Below are 23,874 nucleotides of genomic sequence, written 5' to 3'. Positions count from 1 at the left end.
AGAAGTGGCAGCAAACATTTCTTATTAGCATGGCAGAGAATGAAAGGCCACTCAAGAGTTTTTGGGTGCAACTTTGGTTCAATTATCTTCACATGTTTAAAATCAAGGCTGTTTCCAGACCATTTCAAAGAACATCAGGATAGCCTGCTGAGACCTGTGTGAAATGAACACCCCGTTACAACTAATTAGTGTTGCTGTTTTCCTTGCAGTTGGGGGTGAGAGGAAATATATGAAGGGTGTTTATCCCTTCCTGTAGTAGAAAAGAGTTAAAACTACTGGAGAGGCCTGGAGTGGGGCAGGGGCATCTACGTAGTGCTGCTACTCCAGTGAATGGTTGTGAACAGCTATGAGCCAAGTTTGTGTATTTGACCCCAGTACTTATGCCTCCTTTGACCCATGCATGAGTGTGTCAGGTTGTTTTTATAAGAGGCCTGAGGCAAATGGTTCATTCAATTAAATTCAACATCTGTTTACTGGACACTTGCAATATGAGGTGACTAAGAGTACTCATTTTAAGAACTTTAAAATTGAGGTACAAAGAATAAGAGAGTGGGTATTTGGAGCTGCTTCAAACTTTTGAGGAGGATAGTGCTAAAAGCTGAAGCTGAACTTGAATCATAGCTCTGTCCCTTAGTAACTCTGAAACTTCTTTGTGCTCAATTTCCTTATCTATAAAGATTGTTCTAAGAATTACATAGTCATTCACAATTAATGATCAATTTATAGATCATATGAGCAGAGGTGTTCCAAACACTGGATGATTCACGTGACAGTAGTAAATAAAATCCTACAGCATACAGATATAAGAAGTTGGGAGAGATAAGGAATAGGAAGATCAGAGTTTGGTCAGGTGAAGTCTCTTGGCATGCTAAAGAAACTCTGAGTGGCTGCATATTTACAAGGTCATCTCTTGTTCACAGTGTTAGTTATTAATGTCTGCATTTAGTGGCTAAAGTATTCAGTGACTCAAAACAACCATTATTTGATGCTGGTTCTGTGGATCAGGCGTTCAGGGTGTAGAAGCATGAGGTATCTGAGCTCCATGGTATCTGCAGCCTCAGCAGAGGTGGCTGGAGTTGTAGGCTGGGAGGGCGAACAGGAGGCCTGTGTCTGTTGTTTCCATCCGGCTGTTGGATAGTCTCCTCTGCTCCCTTCCTTGTGGCTTCTCTATGTTCCTAGCTCAGGCTTCCTCACTGCATAGCTCTGAGAATCCTTGTCCTAAGAGTGCAGAGTCCGCTGTGAAAGCATGTAGCAAGCTTTATGTCATCCCTGCAAAAATCTAGTTGGCTAAAGCAAGTCTCATGACCAGAGCCAGAGTCTCATAGGAGTAGAGTTCTTTGATGAGGAGCCAATAATATAATATCCTGCAACACCAAACACATTCTGGATATCCTCCAGCAGAACTGTCTTGTGACTGGTGACTCAGACACCCGGGCTGCTTCCATTTTGTAGTTCTAGCGTGTGAACACATGGCTTCCTGGGTTGCTATGGCAAAAGAAGAGGGTTGTACTGAGGCCTTAGCCTGCAGGTTAAATATGTCACAGTCATTTGGCCAAAGCCAATCATAAACCTCACTAAGTAGAGAAGGCCTAGGTAGCATAGTCCGATGCTCAGGAGATGAGACCAAGTAAGAATGAAACTAGGAATCTCTCTCACAGTCACTTAAAACAATGCTTGCAGCGGTCTGAGTCAGCAGTAATGCAAATCTGAAGTAAGTATTTGGAGAGATGTTGCAAAGAAAAGGATTGATTCAGTGAACCTTTCTAATACCTGGTTAGTAATAGCTTACATAAAATACTGTCCTGAAGCTGTCAACCTTTTTTGGTACTTTTTACCTCATAAAAGCACTGTTTACTTTTTCTACATCTTCACAAATTAATAGTACAGCTAGGGTTTGATCTAAGGGTCTGAAGTCAACTCAGGGATTATTTTATTTACTTAGAGGTGTATTCTCATATTCTCTCTCTCTCTGTCTCTCCTCCTCTGTCCCTCTCCCTCTTCTTTTTTCTCTCCTTTTCCCTCTTCCTCTCCCCATCTTATCTAACAAGGATTTAGATTTCATCCCGTAAAAGTTAGGAAAACTTTCAGAGATTAGACAATTTAATGAGAGGCCTGAATGCTAAAACTTTTAAAATGAAATTGATTCGTATTTTCACTTTCCAAATAGGTTCATCTTATTTTTCCTTTTTCTGGGAAGCTTTAGCCTTAATGGAACTGATGGAGTGATAGGAACTAGTTGTGCTTTTGGGACATTTTCTCCCAATAATGTAATATTTATTTCTAAATTTGTACATATAATCAACACAAGAGTCCTATTTCTCCAAAGATCATCACTGGTGTCAATCTGATAGATTTCCACTGAAACAGGAGTGGATATTATGCTTCCATTGTATAGATATATTGATTTTTTGTACCAGGAATCAAACTCAGGACCTCACACTTGCCAGGCATGCGCTGCACCACTGAGCTAAATCCCCAGCCTTCCATTGTATAGATAAACGGACAAACACACAGAAAATTAAGCTGAGGAAACTGTGCAGAGGGCAGAGAAAAGTACCTTAAGTCTTATGGGGTCATGAAAATGTTTTTCAGCAGTTGGCTTGGATCTTTTTGAGAGCCGAAAATTGTAGGGTAACAGTATTTCATAACTGATCGGAGCTACTGATGTGGTACACAAAAGTTCTTGAAGACTCACCAGTCCAATTCTCATTCACGTTGTAGATGATTGTGAGGCCCTTGGGATAAAACATCGTTTGAATACGCTAGTAAGGATTGCTGTCATTTATGGCCACAGCGGCAAGAGCGATAGCTCAGTTCACATTTAGCAGGAGTGAAGATAGTTATTCTTCTCATTTTCATTCAAATTTTCATTGTGTATTAAGGGTATGTGGGCACCCTTTGAAATGGTAGAAGTTAAACGCTGTTGATAGGCTTTAAGAAAGCTATAGTGAATTTTTGTTCATCTGAAATTAGGATAAGCTTACATAGTTAAAATTTTTAGTCAGTGCTGGTGAGCACTTATATATTAACCCTTATATAATTTTCCTTAGTGTTCTGAACAGGAGAAACAAAAAATAATGTGCCTTCTGTAAAACTCTGTTTTCAAAGAAGAAAGAAGTTTTGTTTGGTGAGATTTGGGTTTGACGTATTAGAAATTTTTGAAAATTGGCATATCCTTGTGACAGTAATGTTAACTCTGGCTTACTCTTCATATTTCCTCTGTAAGACTGGAAGTTGGCCTTAACTAAAAATGTTCTCACCTAAACTTCCATGTCTGAACATCCATGTCTTGGGGTTTAGGATGTGCAAAGCTGTTAGCGTCTGCTTCAGCATGGGTACCACAGTCTTCCTTCACTGTAGGAGTGAGTCTTACATCAGTACTCAGACTATACAAGGTCTGATAGAAATATATGGTTGTATTTAAATAAAAAAATTTATTGCAGTAGAAAACATTGCCATTGATTCCTGTCAAAATGCTCCGCTTGCTTTAAACATACTTATCCCATCATTCTTGCCAATTTCTGAACAGGTTCCGGAAGTCCTTTTTTTGGAGATATGGTCTTGCTATGTAGTCCAGAATGGCCTTGAACTCACTGTGTAGCCCTGGCTGTTCTGGAATTCATGGCAATCCTCTTGCCTCAACCTCCCAAGTGCAGGGATTATAGGCGTGCGCCACCGCACCTAGCATGGAAGACCTCTTTTTGAGTGTCTTTGGTTTCTCTGAAGTGGCCGCTTCAATGTTCTGAATAGATTCAAATTGTTTATGGGCATTTCTGTCAAATGAAAACACTGCAGTGTGTCTTTGTCTACTTACTCACTGACATGGCACTTTGAAACTTCTGGCTCTTTCACATAGTCAAAATGGCCGTGGAGGTAAATGGGTTTAATTTATTTGGGGCCCTGAGGTAGCCTTGACAGTACAAATAAAGTTCCCCATGAAAAATGACTCCAAGAACCCTTCAGAAAGTGGCAAGAATGATGAGATAAGTGTATTCAGAGTAATGTGGAGTATTTTGAGAGAGATGAATGGTGATGTCTTTTACTACAATAAATTTTAAGAAGAAACTAATAGTAACTATGTTTTGATCACACCTTGCACATATCATGAGGGTAGGGAGCATGCCTTAGCCATCAGAGCTCAGCAAATGTGGCAAGTACTTGGGAGATGTTCACAGAAGCAACACAGTTTATGGTAGGCAAGAATGGAACTCTATTCTTAGCTCTGCCAGTACTAGGTAAGAGACTTGTGAGCAAGTCGTTTTTCTTCCTAGGCTTCAGAATTCAGACATGTAAAATAAGGGAATCTTGTGAAATGAAACTTCAGATCATTTTAGAATGTCTATTGTTAAACTTCAGAGTCACAGGGCCTGAGGATCTGAATTGTAAATTGCAACTAGAACATTCTCTTCATACCTTTCTTCCCGTACCCCGAGGAAGATAGCTGCCTTTTCCTAGAGAGAGCTGTGTAAACAGATGGATCTGTAGCACAGCAGTACCCCCTCAGTTTGAGGAGGCAATAAATTACTTTTATCATAGCAGTAGTTCATTCATTCATTGAGTAAGTAAATGAACAGGCAGAACTGGGTGCTGGTGGAGGCACAAGGATAGGAAAATATAGTCCTTGCTCTTAAGAAGACAGACATGTAATCAGATACATGTCATATAGGGCAATAGGTGACCCAGCAGTTTATGGACAGAATCTGGGAGCACAGAGCCTGGACTGTGAAGGGGGAGCCAGAAAGTTGCTTTTGGTTTTCTGATTCCTACCAGGCATGGATGAAAGAAGACCCTGGGGCCCACTGATTTATCTCTACTCAGCCCAAGAGGACTGATGTCTCCCCTCTTCTGCTCCTCAGCCTTCCCTGCTATTGCCGCCTGCAAAATTTTGGCTACAGTCTCCCAGTGTTGATGACAGCAGAAGTAACAAATTGCTCCTCTCTCACACCAAGAGGATGGGTTGGGCCAAGTCCAGGATGATTAAATTGCACTTTGAGCCATTTGTGTGTTGACCAGACTTCAGTGACTGCTCTCTCTCCTCCTCCCTTCAAAGCAGCAAGAAGCAAATATTTGGGATGATTGAGTCAGAGCGGCCACTTGCCCCTGTTTCCTCTCACCCTCTCAACTTTAGAACATGAAGCCCCAATCCCACAGGAGACCATCTGTCATAGCCTGCTTTGGAGACTGTGTCATCTCCTATAAATTACAACCTAGTGCTCTCTGTCCTACTTGCTGTCCCTGCAGCCCTTCCCCTCCTTGTCCTATATGGCCTCCAGGTTACCCTACTGTGTTCTGGAAACTCCGATGCTTCTTGGGACTGCCTCCCTCTTTTGGGGTCTTGGGAAGCTAGAAGCTGTGGACAGCAAGGCTCAGTTATCAAGCGGGCCACTCAAGTCAGTCAGCTCAGAGATCAGAGAGGGGGACTGGAGGCAAGAATGAAGTGGAAGTGCAGAGAAGAGCTGCAGGTGTTCTCTAGATCAGATTTACATCCAGTTGTTTTCATTCAGCTGCAAAAATGCATAGAGCTCTGGAAACACTCAGCGAGAGTCTCCTGGTGTGATTCAGATGAAACCTGAACTGGGCAGAAGGTGGCAAGTTTTGTACAGCAAGTCTAGCAGGTGTACTGGGTAGAAAGTCACGTTAAGCCCATAAACACAGCAAGATGGAGAGGCGGCCAAAAACAGAGGCAGAAATAGCTGGGTGTGTGTGGGGGGGTCCCCTATCAGGCTACACTCAAGCCATCAACTCTGGCCAGACACTCTTCTCCCTTGCTCCTGCCTTCCCTCTTTCTCTTCTCTATTTCTCTCTTTCCAAGTTTTTCTTTTCCCCCAGGGATTCTTCAGCCAGGCTACAGGGCTACAGTTCTTTGCCAATCTTTTAGTTGCTGGCCTTTTCTTGGAGTAAAGGAGAAGTGTAGGAAAGCTGGTCTCTGGCAGAGATTCTCCTCTTGGGGAAGCTATGGGAAACCTGCGTTCCACTCTGCTCCAAGGCAATATATTCCAGGAGACTGCAAGGAGGAGAAACTGGCTTTTAACTCTGATTTTAATCAGGGTGATTGTGCATATGTTGAATTCGTTGCAGATATTTATGCTTATTCTTGTTTTGCAGTCAAATTTCATTTTTTTTCTCATTTGGTTTGTATGTAGCTCTGGTGGGTCGCTGCAGTGAGCTCATTTGCTACTTAATATTGAATTAGGAGACAAGTAGAAATAACAATGTTCAGGAAACAAAGCTCTATATTTTGCTAATGCTTAGAATGTTAACAAGATTTTAGAAGATGAGTAAACACAATAGTAATGTAACAGGTGTAGTGCGGCAGTAACTCCAGGGAAGGCTCAACTCCTTGGCAGGAATGGTGTGTTTTCTCCAGCTCTTGACACTGGAGCCCCTTAGTGCTGACAGAGGTCAGGTACTGGAACTCTCAAAGACCATCATCAGGCACCAGTTTGAGACACCTCGTACATTTCACGTTCAGACGCAGAAGCCCTGAACACCTGGCAGAACACAGCTTTCTGCTTTCCAGAGGAGAGCTGATGGTCTCTCTCACAGATGTCTATAAATACATACTCTTATTTGCCTGAAAGCTTTCTGGCGTATGAGCAGAGTGCCTCCTCCACAGCCCAGCACGCAGAGTTGGGAGAATTCAATGAGGTAATGTGGGAACCATCTACCGTAGCACAGGTCCTGGTGCAGAAGAGGTACTTAATTATTGACCCTCTTCTCTGTTCCACACTCCCTCTTTGCTCTTATTCCTACCTTTTCTTCACAAGAAAAGTGACCAAAACAACATACATTTTATCTATCTATCTATCATCTATCTACCTATCTATCTATCTATCATCTATCATCTATTTATCTATTATCTATCATCTATCATCTATTTATTATCTGTCTATCATCTATCATCTATCTATCATCTATCTCTATCTTCTATACTTTCCTATCACCTATTTTTTGTTTAATTTTAAAGAGAAAAAAGATAAACATTGCAATGAAACTGAGTTTCAAAATATATTAGTAGAAAAGTTACAATAGTTGATATATGCATAGCAGTTATTCAGAGTACAAGGTATAGGTGTGATATCTTGTCTAAACAATATTATCACTAAACATTCTTTTCAAAGAACTCAGAGAAGCTAGCTGTATAACTATCTTAACTATCTTGTGTATACGTACTTTTTTTTCCATTTCTTCATTTCCTCTTTCCTCTATCATAGTTTGCCTTTTCTTTGGAGCAATTTCTTCCCAATTCACAATATTTGCTGTACTATTCAGATTATATTAACCTGTGCAGTTTCTCACACTAATGAGACCATATGATATTTGCACATGTTGGTCTGATTTATTTCACTTATAAGTATGGTCTCAAGTTGCATCCATTTACCTATAGAAGTCTCCAGTTTATCCTTCTTTATGGCTGAGTAGTATTCCATTATACAAAGAAAGCATATCTTTTTTATCTGTTCCTCAGTGGATGGGCATTTGGGTTGTTTCCAAGATTTAGCTATTACAAATTGTGTTGCTACAAATATGGGTGCACATATATCACTGTGGTATGATGTTTTTAATTCTTCTGGGAAGATACCCAGAAGGGGAATAACTGGGTCAAATTAGACCTCTAATCCTAGTTTTTTTAAGGAATCTCCACACTGATTTCCACAGTGGTTTCATCAGTCTACACTCCCACCAGCAGTGGAGAAGGGTTCCTTTTCCCTCACATCCTCTCCAGCATTTGTTATCAATTGATTTTTTGATGATAGCCATTTTTTCTGGGGTGAGATGGAATCTCACTGTTTTTTAAAATTTGCATCTTTCAAATGACCAGCGATTTTGAACGTTTTCTCATGTATTTATTTGTCATTTGTATTTCTTCATCTGAGAAGTATGTATTCATCTCAGATGACCATTTTAGGATTGGGTCTTCTTAATGGAAGATGTTAAACTGTTTGATTACTGTACAGACATTTTCTCTCCAAGTTAGAGAGACTTTCTATTAACTAGCATTTATGATACTAGCATACTAGTCATGGGGCCCTACCCGTCCTTTATCAATATTTCTCTGGATTTCTATCCCAGCCTCTGTCTTTACTTTTCTGAGGGCAAGACAACTGTTTGATATTTTCTTTCTTTTGAACCAGGCAGTTAGAACGAAGAGGAGATAGGACAGGCCAAGTGGAATTGGTATGAAGTTGATAAGAGCTCTCCATGGCCTATGAGATGTGATACTGTTAAAATGCAGACCTGGAAACCACAGGGACTTGGCTGCTTCCCTGTGGGAAGAGGAACTGGGGGGACCTATGAGGATCCTGGGTGGGAGCAGAGTGGGTCTAGAACCAGCGTGAGACAAAACTCACCTCACTGATCAAGTAAAATAATATTTAATACAATATTTGAAAAGCTTAAAATTAATGTGAAATCCATGATAAATATTAAAATGTTGGAGTGGTATTGGAGCCCAAGGCATGCAGAAAATATAGTAACACTGACCCTCTGTCTTAGTCTACTCAGGCTGCCCTAACAAAATACCATAGACTGATATAGGTTTGGTGGTGCACACCTTTAAACCCAGCACTTGGGAGGTTGAGGCAGGAGGATTTCCATGAGTTCCAGGCCAGCCTGGGCTACATAATGAACTCAAGGACAGCATGAACTACCTAGTGAGACTCTGTCTCAAAAAACCCCCAAACCAAACTAAACCAAACAAAATCAAACCATACCAGTGTTTAGTATTTGGCTTAACAAGGCAGAAGATTCAGATCAGGTTCTCTGCTTACTTTCATTCACATGAAAAATTTATTTTCTCAATTTTGGAAGTCCCAGATCAAGTCCCATCATGGTTAGTTTCCAGTGAGGGTTCTCTTTCTGACTTGCAAATAGGCACCTTTGGAGACTTCTTAGCTTGTTACAATTTGTCTCATCCACAGTCTGCATTTAAATTTTACCATTTATCCTAATATTCATGACTGTATTCTTTTGTTTCTTATTCAAGATCTAACTCAAGATCTTTGTCTTAGCCTACTTAGGCTGCTATAACTCTATAACTAAAATACTATGAACTGGGTAGCTTATAAATCAAACTTTACTTACAGTTTTGAAGCCTGGGAAATTCCAGGTTAGAACAGCAGCAGATACAGTGTCTGGTGAGGGCCCATGTCCTTGATGTATGGGGACTTCTAGTGCATCCTCAGATGGTGGGAGGGGAAAGGCCTCTTTTCTAATAAGGGCACTGTTACTGTTACTTTCCAAAAACCCTACCTCCTGAAGCTATTGTACTGGCAGTTAAGTTTTGACATACAAAATTTTGGGAACACAAACATTCAGGCTGTAGCAATCACACATTGCATTAAATTGCCACATTTCTTTAATCTCCTTTTATTTTTTTAAAACTTCCTTTCAGTCTAGAATAGTTCTACAAACTTCTTTGTCTTTATTGGCCTTGTTATTTTTAAATGTACAGACTAGCTGTCTTGTAGATTGTACCTCAATTTAGGTTTTCTGATGTTTCCTTTGGTTTAGATTTAGGTCATATATTTTGGGCATAAAGCATAAAACAGGGCCGGGGATATAGCTCAGTGGCACAAGCACCTGCCTGGTGAGTGAAAGGTCCTGAGTTTGATTCCTGGTACCAAAAACCAAGCAACCAACCAAACAAACAAAAAACATCATAAAATGGATGCCCCATATCAAAATCTCATGGTATTAGTTACCACGATTAAACATCATAAAATGGATGCCCTATATCAAAATCTCATGATATTAGTTACCACGGTGATGTCAAATTCGATCCCTTGAGTGGTGTCAAGCAACTCTCTCACCTATAAAGGTAGTTTGTTACACTTTGAAATTGATGAATCATTATGTGGAGATATTTTAATTCCTCATAAGCTCCTTTCCCCGATCACATTTTCACTTAACTTCTTTTAGTGTTCATTTATGCCTTTTGTCTCTACCTGTACTGTACCTTCTACTGTAAAAAAGAGCTTTGCCTTTTCATTTACTTACTTATTGCAGACTACGTAAGTTTCTGTTTTATTTAACATTGTTATCTGTTTTATTTATTTTGACATTCAAATTATCCCTGGATTGTCCAGGGGGAATCTTTTCAAATGAGTTCCTGAGTGCTTATTTACGACACCATCATTCTTTAAGCATTTTCTTCCCTTCTGATGCAGTAAGATACTCCAGACTCACTTGTAGTTTTCCAAAACAATGAGATGAAACCTTAATTTATTATTAACCATATTCTTTCAATGGGAGGTTATTCTAACTGGTAGGGGGTTTGTGTTCCATGTGGAAAGTTGACTGGATGTTGTCACATGCGCAGTACATTATATTCTTTCCATGATGCCACCACACTTGCCATCCAAGGCATCATCCAGGAGCCTTCTTTGAATCCATTTTTTTGGTTTGGTTTTGTGTTACAAGCTTGGGTGTGGTTCATTTAGGTGGACTGATGCATATTTGAATTTAAGTGGTTGGTTTTTTTGACTCTGTTTGTTAAGAATAACAAGAAACCCCACCAGTTCGCTCAATGTGCTTCTGTTGGCTCTGTGCTCAGCCCTCGATGACTGTATAGATCATAAAACAGGACCTCTTTTCCCAAGATGTTTCTATTCTAGTAGGAATGGCAAGAAGAGCACAGATGAAGCCATGACAAACACTGTATGAAAGTATATAACTGGGTACCATATTGCATGAATGCCAGCAGCAAGTCTATACCAACCCTGAGCAGGAGGTTATGGGTACAGAAAGCAGGCAAGACAAAAAGCTCATTAGGATGAGAGGTTTTTGTAGACCTAATATGAACTCTATGGCATTATCTTGCCTAGAAGGATGAGGTGTTTTATAGATGAGTTTTTATACCTGTACCACACAGCTCTATGGGACACACGTGTAAGTATGCCTTGGAGTCACTAAATTTCCATAAGCAAGCATTCCTTTGGTCTCAGAACAGGGCCATGGGTAAGGCAAAAGGGGATGACTCTAGATGATTATCTGGCCTTTTTCACTCCCTGATGGCTCTAGAGCAGAGAGGTCTTAGTCTTGTTCTGACAGCTGTGTTTCCAGACCTTAGTAGAAGGAGTATTGCCTAGCGGAAAAGCATGCCAAAGTTTTTTTTCCCCTTGGTCTAACAGTTTTATATTTCCATGCTGTTTACACACTATAGTAGTGTGTAGACAGTGAAGTGGTCTCTCCACTGGTGAGCTGTAAGCAAACTTGGGTAAAGGAAGACCTTTCTGACAACCCTAAAATGACACCATGACTTCTATGCTGTTTGTGAGGATGAACTCTAGAAATCTGACTTACATTCTCCATGCTCCCTTCTTGGGCCTCACTCCTGGGCTGATGAAGCCCGAAGCTTTATAGGTTGTAATTCTATCACCCAAGCAGGTGCTTGGACTCTGCCCCCTTTATGGTTGGGGTAGGTTCTGGTGGAACTTAAAGGCTGTACTGAGGAAGGACCTATTCAGTCATGTAGCACATGCAGCTGAGATACTGTGTGCATCATGTGTGGAAACAACTAGTTGGATTAGGGAAATCCCCCAACCTGAAATGAGTATCTGCTTGAGTTACTAATCCCAGAAATATTTTCCCAGAAGTGCAGAAGACCACTTCACTGTCTACACACTACTATAGCGTGTAAACAGTGTGGAAATATAAAACTGTTAGACCAAGGGGAAAAAAAACTTTGGCATGTTTTTCTGCTAGGCAATACTCCTTCTACTAAGGTCTGGAAACACAGCTGTGTGTGTATAAAGTGTTAGTGTGCTGATAGGCTATGCTTACCTTAAGTTAAAGTTAAAAGGTCAGATTTTCCTGTAAGTACTTGAGCTCTCTATTTTGGGTAGTCACCTCTCTCTCTCTCTCTTTCTCTCTCTCTCTCTCTCTCTCCCTCTCTCTCTCTCATATATATGTGTATATATATGTATATATGTGTATATATGTATATATATGTATATATGTGTATATATGTATATATGTATATATGTGTATATATGTATATATGTGTGTGTGTATATATATATATATATATATATATATATATATATATATATGCATAGTAAAGCTGTATTAGAATCTTTTCCTTGGCCAAGTGAATGCTCTTGGTGAATTTGCCTCCTTCTGTGATCATGCTGCAGGGCTTTTGATTAGACATTGTTGTATGTAATCCACCCCCACATTAATAGGCATTCCTCCAAGTGAGGACAAGATTTGGCTCATGGTGCATGATATCTCTGCTCCTGGGATCTCCTGGGGACAGGCTGGTGCTTTTAGAACTGCCTTGTGCCTTGATCTTAATTTATCTGTTGTATTCAATATCACTGGTAGCCGGGAAAAGGCCAAATACCTGACCTCCGTTCCAGGACTGATGTTGCACCCGCTCCAAACTTTCTTTGATCCTTGCTCTGGCAGGCCAAGCAGGGGAACTCCTTAACTTTCTTCAGTCCCCAAAAGTTCATCTGATTTTGTCAATTGGTGATAGTTAGTCTCAGTTTGATTTGATTGCAGGTTGGAGCTGTGACAGCCTACTAGAAAGTAGCTGACTAAACTGATGCTTTTACAAGTATCCATGTGAAGATTAGTTTTTTTCCCAGTCAATACCTGGCTGAAGGCAATTTTTAAGAGCTAGAAACATGGCCTTTTTTGGTATTTCTGATTATTTGAACTTAGAGCCGTGGGCAAAGGCCAGTAGAGACAGGTTGCAATATTCATGCTGAGTCCACTCCCACTCCAAATACAGACAACCTCTTGATTCCCTTAATTTTAAACTGTTTATTTAGAAATCACTCAGATCTTCTGAAATAATGTCTACTTTTGTAGGAGGCAAGAAAATAGTCATTAGTATTTACAAGTTTCATGTAATGAAGAGAATTATAGACTTCCATGAGTGAAGGCCAGTAAACTTAAGACAAAGAAGAAACTTGAAATAACTGTGTGTATAAAGTGCTAGTTGTGCGTCAGGAAGACACAGGTTTTAGATAATTTCCATATGTGCAACATGACACATAGTATAAGCACAGGCCTTTCTCATCTATCTTTCATCTCTACCTGAAATCTTATTGTGTGAGCTATAAAATAATTCGACTTCACTTTAAAATGTGTATTATAAATAGAATTTTGGTTGAGTCAGCTTTACTTTTCTTTCTAGCTGGAGTGAGGATCTCAGAATGCAAGGGCTCCAAATGGGTGTAGGGATGGGAGGTTGGAATTGAGTGAGAGGTGGAGACCCCGTGTTCCTATTGGGGATATGGAGAAGATGGAATTTTTCCAGATACTATTCTACATATCTTTATTTTTACATTCTACTTTATATTTATACTATATTGTGTGTTTTATACTTGGTTGGCTGACTGAATCAAGTGTTACAGGGTCGAAAACAAAGAGGACCATTTAGAATGAGTTAAGTTCCAGTGACTCATTTATGAGGATAACTTTCAGAGGATAGCCAAAAATATTCACTAGTCTGAAAAAATATCAAACGGCCTTAGTGAATTTAGTCATAAACACAAATGTCAAAGAAAATACCCTTAGCTGGCCATGGGTTTCCCTCAGAACCCAGTTCCTGGCAAAATGGGAAAAATGTCATTGAATCTGAGTATTTTTTTTTAAAAATGAAATACCTTTTTCTTCAGCCTCCTTTTGTGGCTACTTTCCCTATTTATGTACTGCTGTAAGAGGCCTGAGTGGGGGTAGAATCTAAACACGGTATATACTATTTTTTCCAAGGTTTAGAGTCCTTTGGCTGATGACAGTTTTTCCTAATAATTTCCTGCCCCTAATTTTCTGAGACAGTGGAATTTCAAGCAAAAGCCATGCTCGAGTTTTGCCTTTTGTGAGTCCTAATGCAGCATCTTGGCCAAGGGAAATGGTCTTATTAGAGCTCTGAGCCAAAATGGAGCTATTTTATTTGCTGAACTTCCTACGGTCTCCTTGAAAAGTTCACTACCGGGCCTGCACGATGGTGGGTATTTGGGGTAAGTTGGTGGACTTTTGGGGGTGTGTTGGGACAGACTGCTCAGGAGAAAGATGTATTAAAAACCTAGAACTGATGGTTGGCTTTAGGACTGTAAAATAATGCACCCCAGACCATTGCTCTTTGGTGAATGTCTTGAGTGACATGAGAATTCACACCTAAAAGTACTGAGAGTTGAGCATTTTAGTTTCAATCTGAAGACATGGCTGCTTTTAAGCACAGAAAATAATTTTTAAAGATTTTTTTTTGTCTTTTTGAGACAGGGTTTCACTATGCAGTTCAGGCTGATCTTGAGTTCACTTTGTAGCCCCAGCTAGTATCAAACTCATAATGGTTCTCCTGCCTCAGGCTCCTGAGTGCAGAGATTACAGGTGTGTGCCTCCATGTCCAGCTGAAAATAATTCTTTTAAAAAATCACTCCTGCAGTATACTTGTGTCATGTTCCACTGCAGACCTACATTCCTGCAACTGAGAATCACACTCAGATTTGGGGTGTGAGGTGCAGCTTGTCAGGATGGGAGTGGGAAGCAATTCTGGATGAAATCAATGGTGACCTTTAGGTTTTGCCACCTGGAATCAGGAACAATGTGGTGTTGCAATGAAGGCCATGAAGCAAAGCAGAAAATAGCACCTGTGGTTGTAGCAGGTGAACTTTAATGACTGCCAAGGAGAACTCAAAAGCCACGTGGAGACCCTGCCAGCCAGCGGGGGAGGACCAGGGCCCGGGATTCCATGGGTCTGCTGCCCTGAGCTCAGAGCCAACAACTGTTACTATTGTTACTAAGGTTACCCCTCCTGTAACCCTTCTCCATTTGGGAGAAGTAGGAGAAGTATAGGGTATTCCTACTCCTGAGCAGAGAGCTGCCCCTGCATCCTATCCATAGCTGCTGTTACTTGTACATGGAACTTTACAAAGCTAAATGTGGGACTATTCTAAGAATTTAGAATGTTCCTATGGGCCAAATGGGAGAGAAATCTCTTACTATAAAGAGAGAAGTTTCTTTCCTATTATTTTGTTGGTGTTTGAACATTGGTAGTCTGGTTAAGGAGAATCTTTTCTTTCCTGTTGACAAAATGTATTCCAGACTAAGGGCTTTATGACTCTACAGAGGTAGTTTCTTGTCATTTGTTTTCTGGAGTGCTCTGCTTTTACTGCATATAACTACTTGGCCTCTGATGGTGCAGTGATTCCATCTGTTCTTCAAAGTTTAAAGCTGTTCCAGAGTGAAGACTATTTATATGTGTTACTCTTGGGGGTTGGTACTTGCCAATGTCTTTTCAGAGCACCGTGGTGACATGCTGGGCTTTCTTATCTTCATTCCCTCAATCAGCAAGGGACCAAGATCATGTTCTGGTGTTTAGCCCAACCCAGCTGCTGTCCAGTGAGAAATATGAAGTATATTGTGCTCTTATGCCAATGAGCTTGGAGAAACCAAAGCTATTATTTTTCTTATTCTTCTTGATGATAACCTTTGAATTCTAGCATTCTGAGTAAAGCTTTCCTCTTGGAGAATGAAGCCAGGTCCATCATCTTCAAGGTGTGAATATCAGATGATCGTTTAAAAACACCATCAACAAAACCACATCAGAATTCATGCAGTTCAGACCCAAGCCCCTTAGATATGCTTCTCTTCTTGGGACAGCTGTACCTGGCCCTGCATTTGGTCCCTTCTCTGGGAGAATGTGTTCACACATTTTCTGTTCTTCCTATTAGCAGATACTTCGATGGTCTAACATGTCCCTTGTCCTCATGTAAACTATGTTGAAGGCAAAAAATGAGATCCCAACAAGTGGACATCTGCTTTATCAATGCATGCAGAGGAGGCTGCCCTCATGCCAGTGAGTCCTAGATCTGTATTAGTTGGCTTCACCGCGAGTCTTTCCTCCTCAATCTTTCCTTTGTCCCTTTTGAATGCAGAAGTCAGACATGGGCTTGCCTTGTCTGGCCTCACAGCAGCAGAGAAATCTGTCCTTCATAGTCATGCTTAGACCTTAAGGCTGTGGGATTGTCCTTGTGTAGGGATACCTGCCACCCCTGAAGAGCAGCCCTGTGAACGCTGTTCAAGTGGTAAAACTTATTTCTTCATTCTGTGAGTTACATCATGTAGTCAAAATTTTATAGCATATTTTCTATATATCTATACATGTATAATTATATAGTTTGTGGTGCTGTGGATAAAACTCAGTACCTTGATCATGCTAGGAAAGCATTCTACCACTCAGTTGCACCCCCAGTTCAGATATATTAAGTACAGATATAGCTTGAGGACTACAGAATGGAAATTAGGACTGTCTTGAAATCTGTGTCGGGTTATGGTACAACTATGGGTCCTATAAAAGAAGTTTAAGATCACTCTTGCCATGAAATAGTTTTGAGAAACTCATTGAGAGATCTGGAGACAGCCTGAATTGTGGGACACAAGTTCTGAGTGTCTGTATTTTCCTCCTGTCTCCTGCTGGTTTTCAAGGTCCTAGAAGTCTGCTCCACCTTGAACCACTGACAGTACTGATAGAAAACATAGCAGCTGCTGCTGTTAGTCTCAGACTCAAAGGCCTCAGCTAAAGGACTCAGAGCCAGGTTTCTGCCAAGGCCTTTGCCTTTCTTGAATGACTTGATCACACACTGATGTTTCAAGGCTGGGTGCTCCCCAGCTGGAGCCCTGAAAATGCTTGCGTGGCATCCCTAGAGAAGGAAACTCGCTTGAAAGAAACTCCCACAAAGTAAATCACCAGGACCGGATGGTTTTCATCCAAGAGTTGGGGAGGAAATGAAGTGTGAAATAGCACAGATACTGATGAAGACATTAGTTCTCCATTAAAACCACAACTGTGTCAGAGCAGAAGTTTGCTAACATGATGACCTATTGCTAGAAGAGAGAGATTAGTGGCCTCTTTCAGGCCTCTGGGAAACCTGGACCACTTGGAAAGAATAACATAAAATACGGACAATGACATAATAGGTTTTATTTCCTCAAATCAAGTAAGAGGAATCATGACAATTCTTGCATGGCAGCACTTTGGTAGAAACCTTAGAAAGAGCTATAGTGAGTATATAACACATACACTGTTATTCTGTACTCTTGTCTTCATGGCAGACATCATTAATCAGTCTGGTCCTCTTCTAGCTAAGCTTGAATTGTGCTTCGTGTCTCTCAGTTTTGTGCTTTCAAGTACCACCATGAAATGGTCCCCACTGACACATATTAGAGCGCATTTACCTTCCCTACCTAAAAGAATATATTTCATTATGGGCCACACTGCCTCTCAATTGCTACAATGACAGAAAAAAGTATTTCACGGGTAGTTTAAGAGCATGACAAGAGTCATGATACATTCTTTCTTGTTAAGGACTGAGTAGCAGAACATCTACCTCCAGGTATACATACTTTTGAGAGAACTGAATTCAGACATGTAATCACAACCTATACCACAGTAGGGTCTTTCTGGGAAGAGAGGAAGTCATTTCTCTGAGGCAATAAGTAGCATGTTTTAGAAGGTCTTTTTAGATTGGGTCTTTGAAATTGGGGGGGCTGATATTTTTTAATTCTTTATATGTTCTAGATAGAAGACCTTTGTCCAAGGGACAGTCAGCTAAAATTTTTTCCCAATTTGTGAGTTTCATTTTTACTCTGCCGGTGATTACTTTAGATGTGCAGAAACTTTTCAGTGGGATGAGATCCCAGTTGTTGAGTCTTTGAAGTATTTCCCGTGTGGTTTGGTTTTTGTTCATGAACTCTCTGCCTACCCCTATGTCTTCAAGATTTTTACCTACTTTCTCTTCCAATAGATTTAGTGTTTCTGTTTTAATATTGAGATTGTTGATCCCTTTTGACTTGAGTTTGGTGCATGGTGATAGACTTGGGTCTATTTTCAGTCTTTGGCAGGTGGCAAGCCAATTTTTCCAGCACCATTTATTAAAGAGGCTATCTTTCTTCCAAAGACCCAACCCAAAAATGGGCATCTGAGAGGAATACACACTTCTCAGATAAAGAAATACAAATGGCAAATAAATACATGAGAAAATGTTCAACATTAGTCATTTGAGAAATGCAAATTAAAACAACGTTGAGATTTCATCTAACCCCAGTAAGAATGGCTAGCATTAAGAAATCAACCAATAACAAATGCTGGCAAGGCTGTGGAGAAATAGGAACTCTTTTCCACTGTTGATGGAATGCAGACTGGTGAAACCACATGGAAATCAGTCTGGAGATTCCTCAGCAAACTAGATCTAGAGGTCCCATTCAACCCAGGTATTCCCCTTCTGGGTATTTTCCCAGAAGATCTGAAAACATCATATCACAGGGATATATGTGCACCCATGTTTATAGCAGCACAATTTATAGTAGCTAAATTGTGGAAGCAACACAAATGTCCATCTACTGAGGAATGGATAAAAAAATTGAGGTACTTTTATATAATGAAATATTACTCAGCTATAAAGAAAGATAAACTGGAGGCTTTTACAGTTAAATGGTCACAACTAGAGGCCATACTGATAAGTGAAATAAACCAAACCTCCAAGTGTAGGCATCATATTTTCTCACTTGTGTAAGAACCTGAAAGAGTGAATAAAAATTAAGAGGTATGACAGACATTGTGAAATGAAAGAAAAATGCTCAAAAGTAAAGAGCAACTGGGGTGTGGGAGAAGAGAAAAGAAAAAAGGGGAAATTATGTATGTGCGTATATACAGGATAGCTAACATAGTTGTACTACTGACTTCTATTGCTTCACTGAAAGGAACAGTTAATGATTAATTATTTCATCAATTTTGCATGTCTCTATTTGTTTTCCTGAGAAACCACTTTGAAGAATCAATACATAATACAGCAACTATTGTTAATTTCCTATCGCTTTGTTTGTAACTCTGTATTGTTTGTATTGTTCATATGCTATTTTGTAAATGGATATCTGTTTGTTAATATGTTTTCCTTCTTTTCTTTCTAAAATAAATTTTTAAGAAAAAGGTCTTTTTAGGCAATGAGGACCACCTTTCCTCAGGCATTTTTCTGTGGAGTGAAATCATAAACACTGAATCTTACCTTAACGGTGATTCTATAGGGCAAAGAAGTGAGGTATCTTTAGGCCCCAAAGAGAAAAGAAATAGGAACGTTAGACCCTTGAGAAGCTGAGTAATTTTATGGAAAACAAATTTGAAGTATCCCCAGAATGGCTTTTGTTTCATACTAGCTGAAAAGAATGCTAATTCTGCCCCATGTCTGGACTCCTGTGGGAGCTGTCCATGGATGGCTTTGCTGATAGTAAAACTCTTTGATTATAACAGTTACCCTGCTCCTTAGCAACATCTATGTAAAGGAGCATGTGATAGAGTGAATATCCCAAAGTGAATTTAAAGAAGATATCTTCCTGCTTTCATTGGGCAATGGGCCATTTTGCTTGATCAATGAGTAGTTGCTGTATCTCTTGATCAGTAGAGAATCTGAAATCAGTGTGGAAATTCCTCAGAAAACTAGGATTAGAGATCCCATTTGACCCAGCTATTCCCTTCTGGGTATCTTCCCAGAAGAGTTAAAATCATCATACCGCAACTATATATGCACACCCATGTTTGTAACAGCACAGACTGTAATAGCTAAATTTTGGAAGAAAACTAAATGCTCATCAACCAATGAGTGGATAAAAAGGATGTAGTTTTTAAATATATAATGGAGTGTTACTCAGCCATAAAGAAAGATAAAATTGAGACATTTATAGCTAAATGGATGGACCTTGAAACCATAATCATCAGTGAAACAGATCACACACACATGTGTAAATACCACATTATCTCTCTGGTATAAGACACTGAAAATGTAAATAAGAACATAAATGTACAATTGATATTGTGAATTAGGAAGAAACTGTTCAAAAAGAAAAGGGAACCAGGGAGGGGGAGGGTAAAGGAAGGAAGGGAAAGAAAAAAATGAGAAAAGAAGGATAAAATGAAAACTGAGCTTTGTGAATGGAGAGGGTATGGGGGTTTGCAAAAAGGGATTGGAAATTGGGAAAAATAGAGAGGAAATAAGCTCTATCATGTACAGACACGAAATCCCTGTGAAGAACATCATCATTATGTATACCTAAATTGTACTAATAAAGTACAGTTAAATAAAGTACAATTAAAGTTAGATCTCTCTGAAATTAAAAAGGAAAAGAATATAGTTAGATGCACCTAGTGTGGGAGAGACACTAACTCAGTTATGATTTCTCATTGGGTCACCACTGGGGAAATGAAGTACTGTGGTTCAGAGGCCAAAGAAACAATGATATGATGAGGTCTGTTGGTTAGCAGACCTGGCTACTGGTCCCTGCTCCACTAAAAGGTATCCTGTGACCTGGATTACATCTTGCAAAATCATAGGTCATGGAACAAAACTCTGGGAGGGTTATTTTATCCAGATCTTTGTGTCACAGGAGCAAATGATTATCATCTCCATTTTAAAGATGAGCCACTGGATTTCCAGCAAGAGAAAACTGAAGTGAACAACCTGAAGAAGACATGGAGGAGACAGATGAGAGCATCTAGGCTCCTAGTGAATAAGGCTTCTCACTTCATCACTTTGCTTTTGAGTCTCAGTTTCCTCATCTCTAATGGGCACTGCACAGATTTAGCTCAGTATTTGGAGCACACTGAGAAGTTGCTGTGGCTTCAGTGATTATTTGTAATGCTGATAGCTTACATTTCTAGGGCACTTTATAGTTTACAAAGAGCTCTCATTTGCATTATTTTATTCTACTGGTGACTCACCGAGTTGGGTAAGCAGTAGGATTCCTTATTCACTTTTCACAGATGGGTGCACAGCAACTTTGCAGACTTAAAAGGTTAGCTCTCTCTAACTATAGAGAGTCAGAACCAGGGTTCCAACTTGTATTTTCAGACTCTAAATACAGGGTTTTTTTCATCATGGGATGAAAAATAATGCAAAGTAGACTCAATTTATCATTTGCTTTAATGACAGCAGCACATCTTCTGTGTCACAGGGTGGTAAAAATAGATGTTTCACTGTGAGGGCAAGGAGGTTCTCTGCAGTAAACAAACTGAGCTCACCAAAGTGTCCTTTCCTCTGTCAGACTAGGTTGCGATGGCCTTTAGGAAAGCCTTGGCATAGCGAGCCTGCTCACTTTTTCCAGCTTTCCCTGAGGAGCTGCCTCTTGGTTCCAGTGCCAGACACGGGTTCTGCCTCAGAGGACACGGGGTGGGGCATTTCTTCTGAGGTGTGGGGACCACCAGCAGCAAGCACATCTTTAGGGAAGGGACTGGGCTGTGTCTCACAACAGCAAACTTGCTGTGATGCTTGACATATATAAGGAGAAATAGCCTGACAAACCTAGGGTTTCTGTGCCATTGATATTTTTCCAAGACTTAGGGGAAAGAGAACAAGTGTGTGAGAGAGCAAATCAAGAGAAGTCCCCGCTGTTATTTATGGTATGTAAGTCATAATTCATTGACTTCCCCAAAAGAGGGGTTGTAATTTACTTCAGATATATACATGCACAGTTACCATAAAGATAAGTAAGAAATAAGGAAATATATAGAATATAGAGACAGAAAAATGGTTGTAGGTGACCATTTAACATTCATTACTACCCAGAGGTACACAACTGCTTCATCCTTATCAGAGACACAAAAACATAATTTTACAAAGATGTACTATGGTATTCTTTGCCATATTGTTTTGACCATTTCTTCCATTGTTAAATATCTGGCTGTGAAGAAACAGTATATTACAGCCAAAGCTTGGAAAATAGACTTTTGTCCTCCCATTGAAAAAAAGAATCAAACCCTTGGACAGTTTGAACCTTTAGAGGCATAGACCTCTTTGAGAAACCCTTAAATCCTATGTATCCACTTGCCAGAGAAATGCAAGCTCTTACAATATAACTTGTAACTTTAGGTGACTAGTGGACCCCAAAGCTATCCATTCATTTAGATGAATAAGCTCAATAATAAGAAATTAATATTTTATGGAAATTTTCTTTTGGCATCCATTTTAGATGACTGCAGTTAAAATGCAGGCAGATAGTGTCAGAAAAATATTCTAATTTTCATGAAAGGACCTCACCTGTGACATTTGTATTTTAAATATGTACTCATTGCGTATGCATTTATTATTGTGCCTTAGTCTTTCACTGCTTTTTAAAAAGATCCTGCATAGTGTGTACTCTATTATAATTAGTTTCTGATAATATAATACTCAATATAATAAGGAAATTCTGCCTTTGCTGTTAAGTCAGTCTTGATTGTATGTAAAATATAGTATATACAGTAATACTTTAATGTATACAACAGCTCATATGCCATCAATAAGATCTCATCCTTCAGACTTGTGAATTCTTGGAAAAAATCACTTCCACATGTTTCTAAAACTACTTAACATTTTTTACTGGTTGGTGGTCCATTGATTTTAAATATCTGACCTGTCAAAACACCATCTTTAAACTTCAATGATGCATAGAGGCTTGGAATTAGCCAGGGCTGAATTTATTACAGAACAAAGAGAGGTGATGATTAACACACCCATCTGAGCAGTAGGAGGGAAAATAATCCTTGAATGGATTAGATGCCATGATCCTCAAACCACATTCTCTGAGTGTTGGGTCCTTGCCCAGAAAAGGGAAGAAGCCAGCACTGGTGCCTTTTAAATGACAGGGTGTCTCTGTGGAACTCTAGTCAGGGACACTGGGGCAGAAACTTGAGGGTCAGTCTTTTCTTTTCCCATGAACTATCAGAATTGAGAACCAGAGTCACTCTGTGCAGTAAGCCTTAAAACAGACAGCTTACCCTATTTATGTCATACAGTGATCAATCTGCCTGACTAGGAGTAAATTAGATGAAAGTATAAATAAATGGGACTTAATTTTTTTCACCACCAACCAGAATTAACATAACTTTTCATGACTCTGGTAGGTTACTTTTAAAACTGGTTTAGGCCAGGTGTGGTGGTGCACACATGTAATACTAGCACTTGGGAGGCTGAGGCAAGAGTATCGCTGTGAGTTTAAGGCCAGCGTGAACTGTACAGCAAGACCCTGTCTCAAAAAAAAAAAAAAAAAAAACCAAAAAACCAAAAATAAAACAACAACTGGTTTAGGGGATGCCAGGAAGACCAAGTGAATTATTATCACTTGGAGAGTGATTTGACTCACCCATAGAGTCAAATCATAGACAGGCCTTCTTCATTCATTCATTCACTGACACTATCTGGTAAATTCTGACCACTCCTGGGATATATTTCCAGAGAAATTTATCTGTGTATAAATAATCTATGAATAAAGTACTCAACTCATTGTCTGACTAACTTTCCCATTATTTTCTCATTGTCCTGCTGTATAAAAAGTATGCATTTAAAAACAATAGCATTATGTGATAGCAGTGTGGGAGACTGACTCTCTTAGAGGCCTCCAACAGAGGATTATGCTCTTGAGAAGAAAACAGACTGTTGGAGGAAAGTCATTTTGACCCCCATTCTCTGGAAGGAGGAGTGCTTGAATCACAAGCCCAGGTGCTCAGGAAATCTCCTGTCAATCTGAGATGGGTTGGAACATAGTGCCATGTCCGAAGCTTCTAAATACAGTTCAGGCCAGGTCATCGTGCCAGATGCTGAATTGGCACCACAGTGGGAATTGAAGTGGGAACTCTGACAGTGCTTAAATGCCATGGCCCCTGGGCTCAAAGCCTTCCTAGGCTGGGGCCATGAGAGACAGAGCAGAGTCTTATGGGGAGGAGGGCAGGAGCAATATTGGCAAGAAAATCTTGCTGCCTCGGCGATGCTACCACTCCTTCAGAGGGCAACAGACATGCAAGAACACACCAACTATTTTAGAAGCTGTCAGCTTCTGAATTGCTGACACACTTGGAGGACACTGTCTTCAGAGGTCATTCTAATGCTTCAAGGTAGG

The 23,874-nt window shown here is 40.0% G+C and overlaps 1 protein-coding gene across 2 annotated transcripts in view; it reads left to right on the top strand.

Moving 5' to 3' along the window:
• Positions 1–23,874, top strand: part of Tbx15 (T-box 15) — a 119,357-nt gene that overhangs the window by 25,085 nt on the left and 70,398 nt on the right. The window contains exon 1 of one of the 2 annotated variants that reach the window (XM_005389072.2): positions 23,675–23,869. The exons of the other annotated variant lie outside the window; for it this stretch is intronic. Coding sequence (XP_005389129.1) covers positions 23,860–23,869 — 10 coding nt within the window. The 5' untranslated portion in view covers positions 23,675–23,859. Of the gene's footprint in view, positions 1–23,674; positions 23,870–23,874 lie in introns of those variants that run through there. 2 annotated transcript variants of the gene reach the window in all.

Source organism: Chinchilla lanigera, unplaced genomic scaffold (assembly GCF_000276665.1).
Source record: "Chinchilla lanigera isolate Chin_1 unplaced genomic scaffold, ChiLan1.0 scaffold00034, whole genome shotgun sequence".
NCBI lineage: Eukaryota > Metazoa > Chordata > Mammalia > Rodentia > Chinchillidae > Chinchilla > Chinchilla lanigera.
This window is presented reverse-complemented; position numbering and strand designations above follow the sequence as displayed.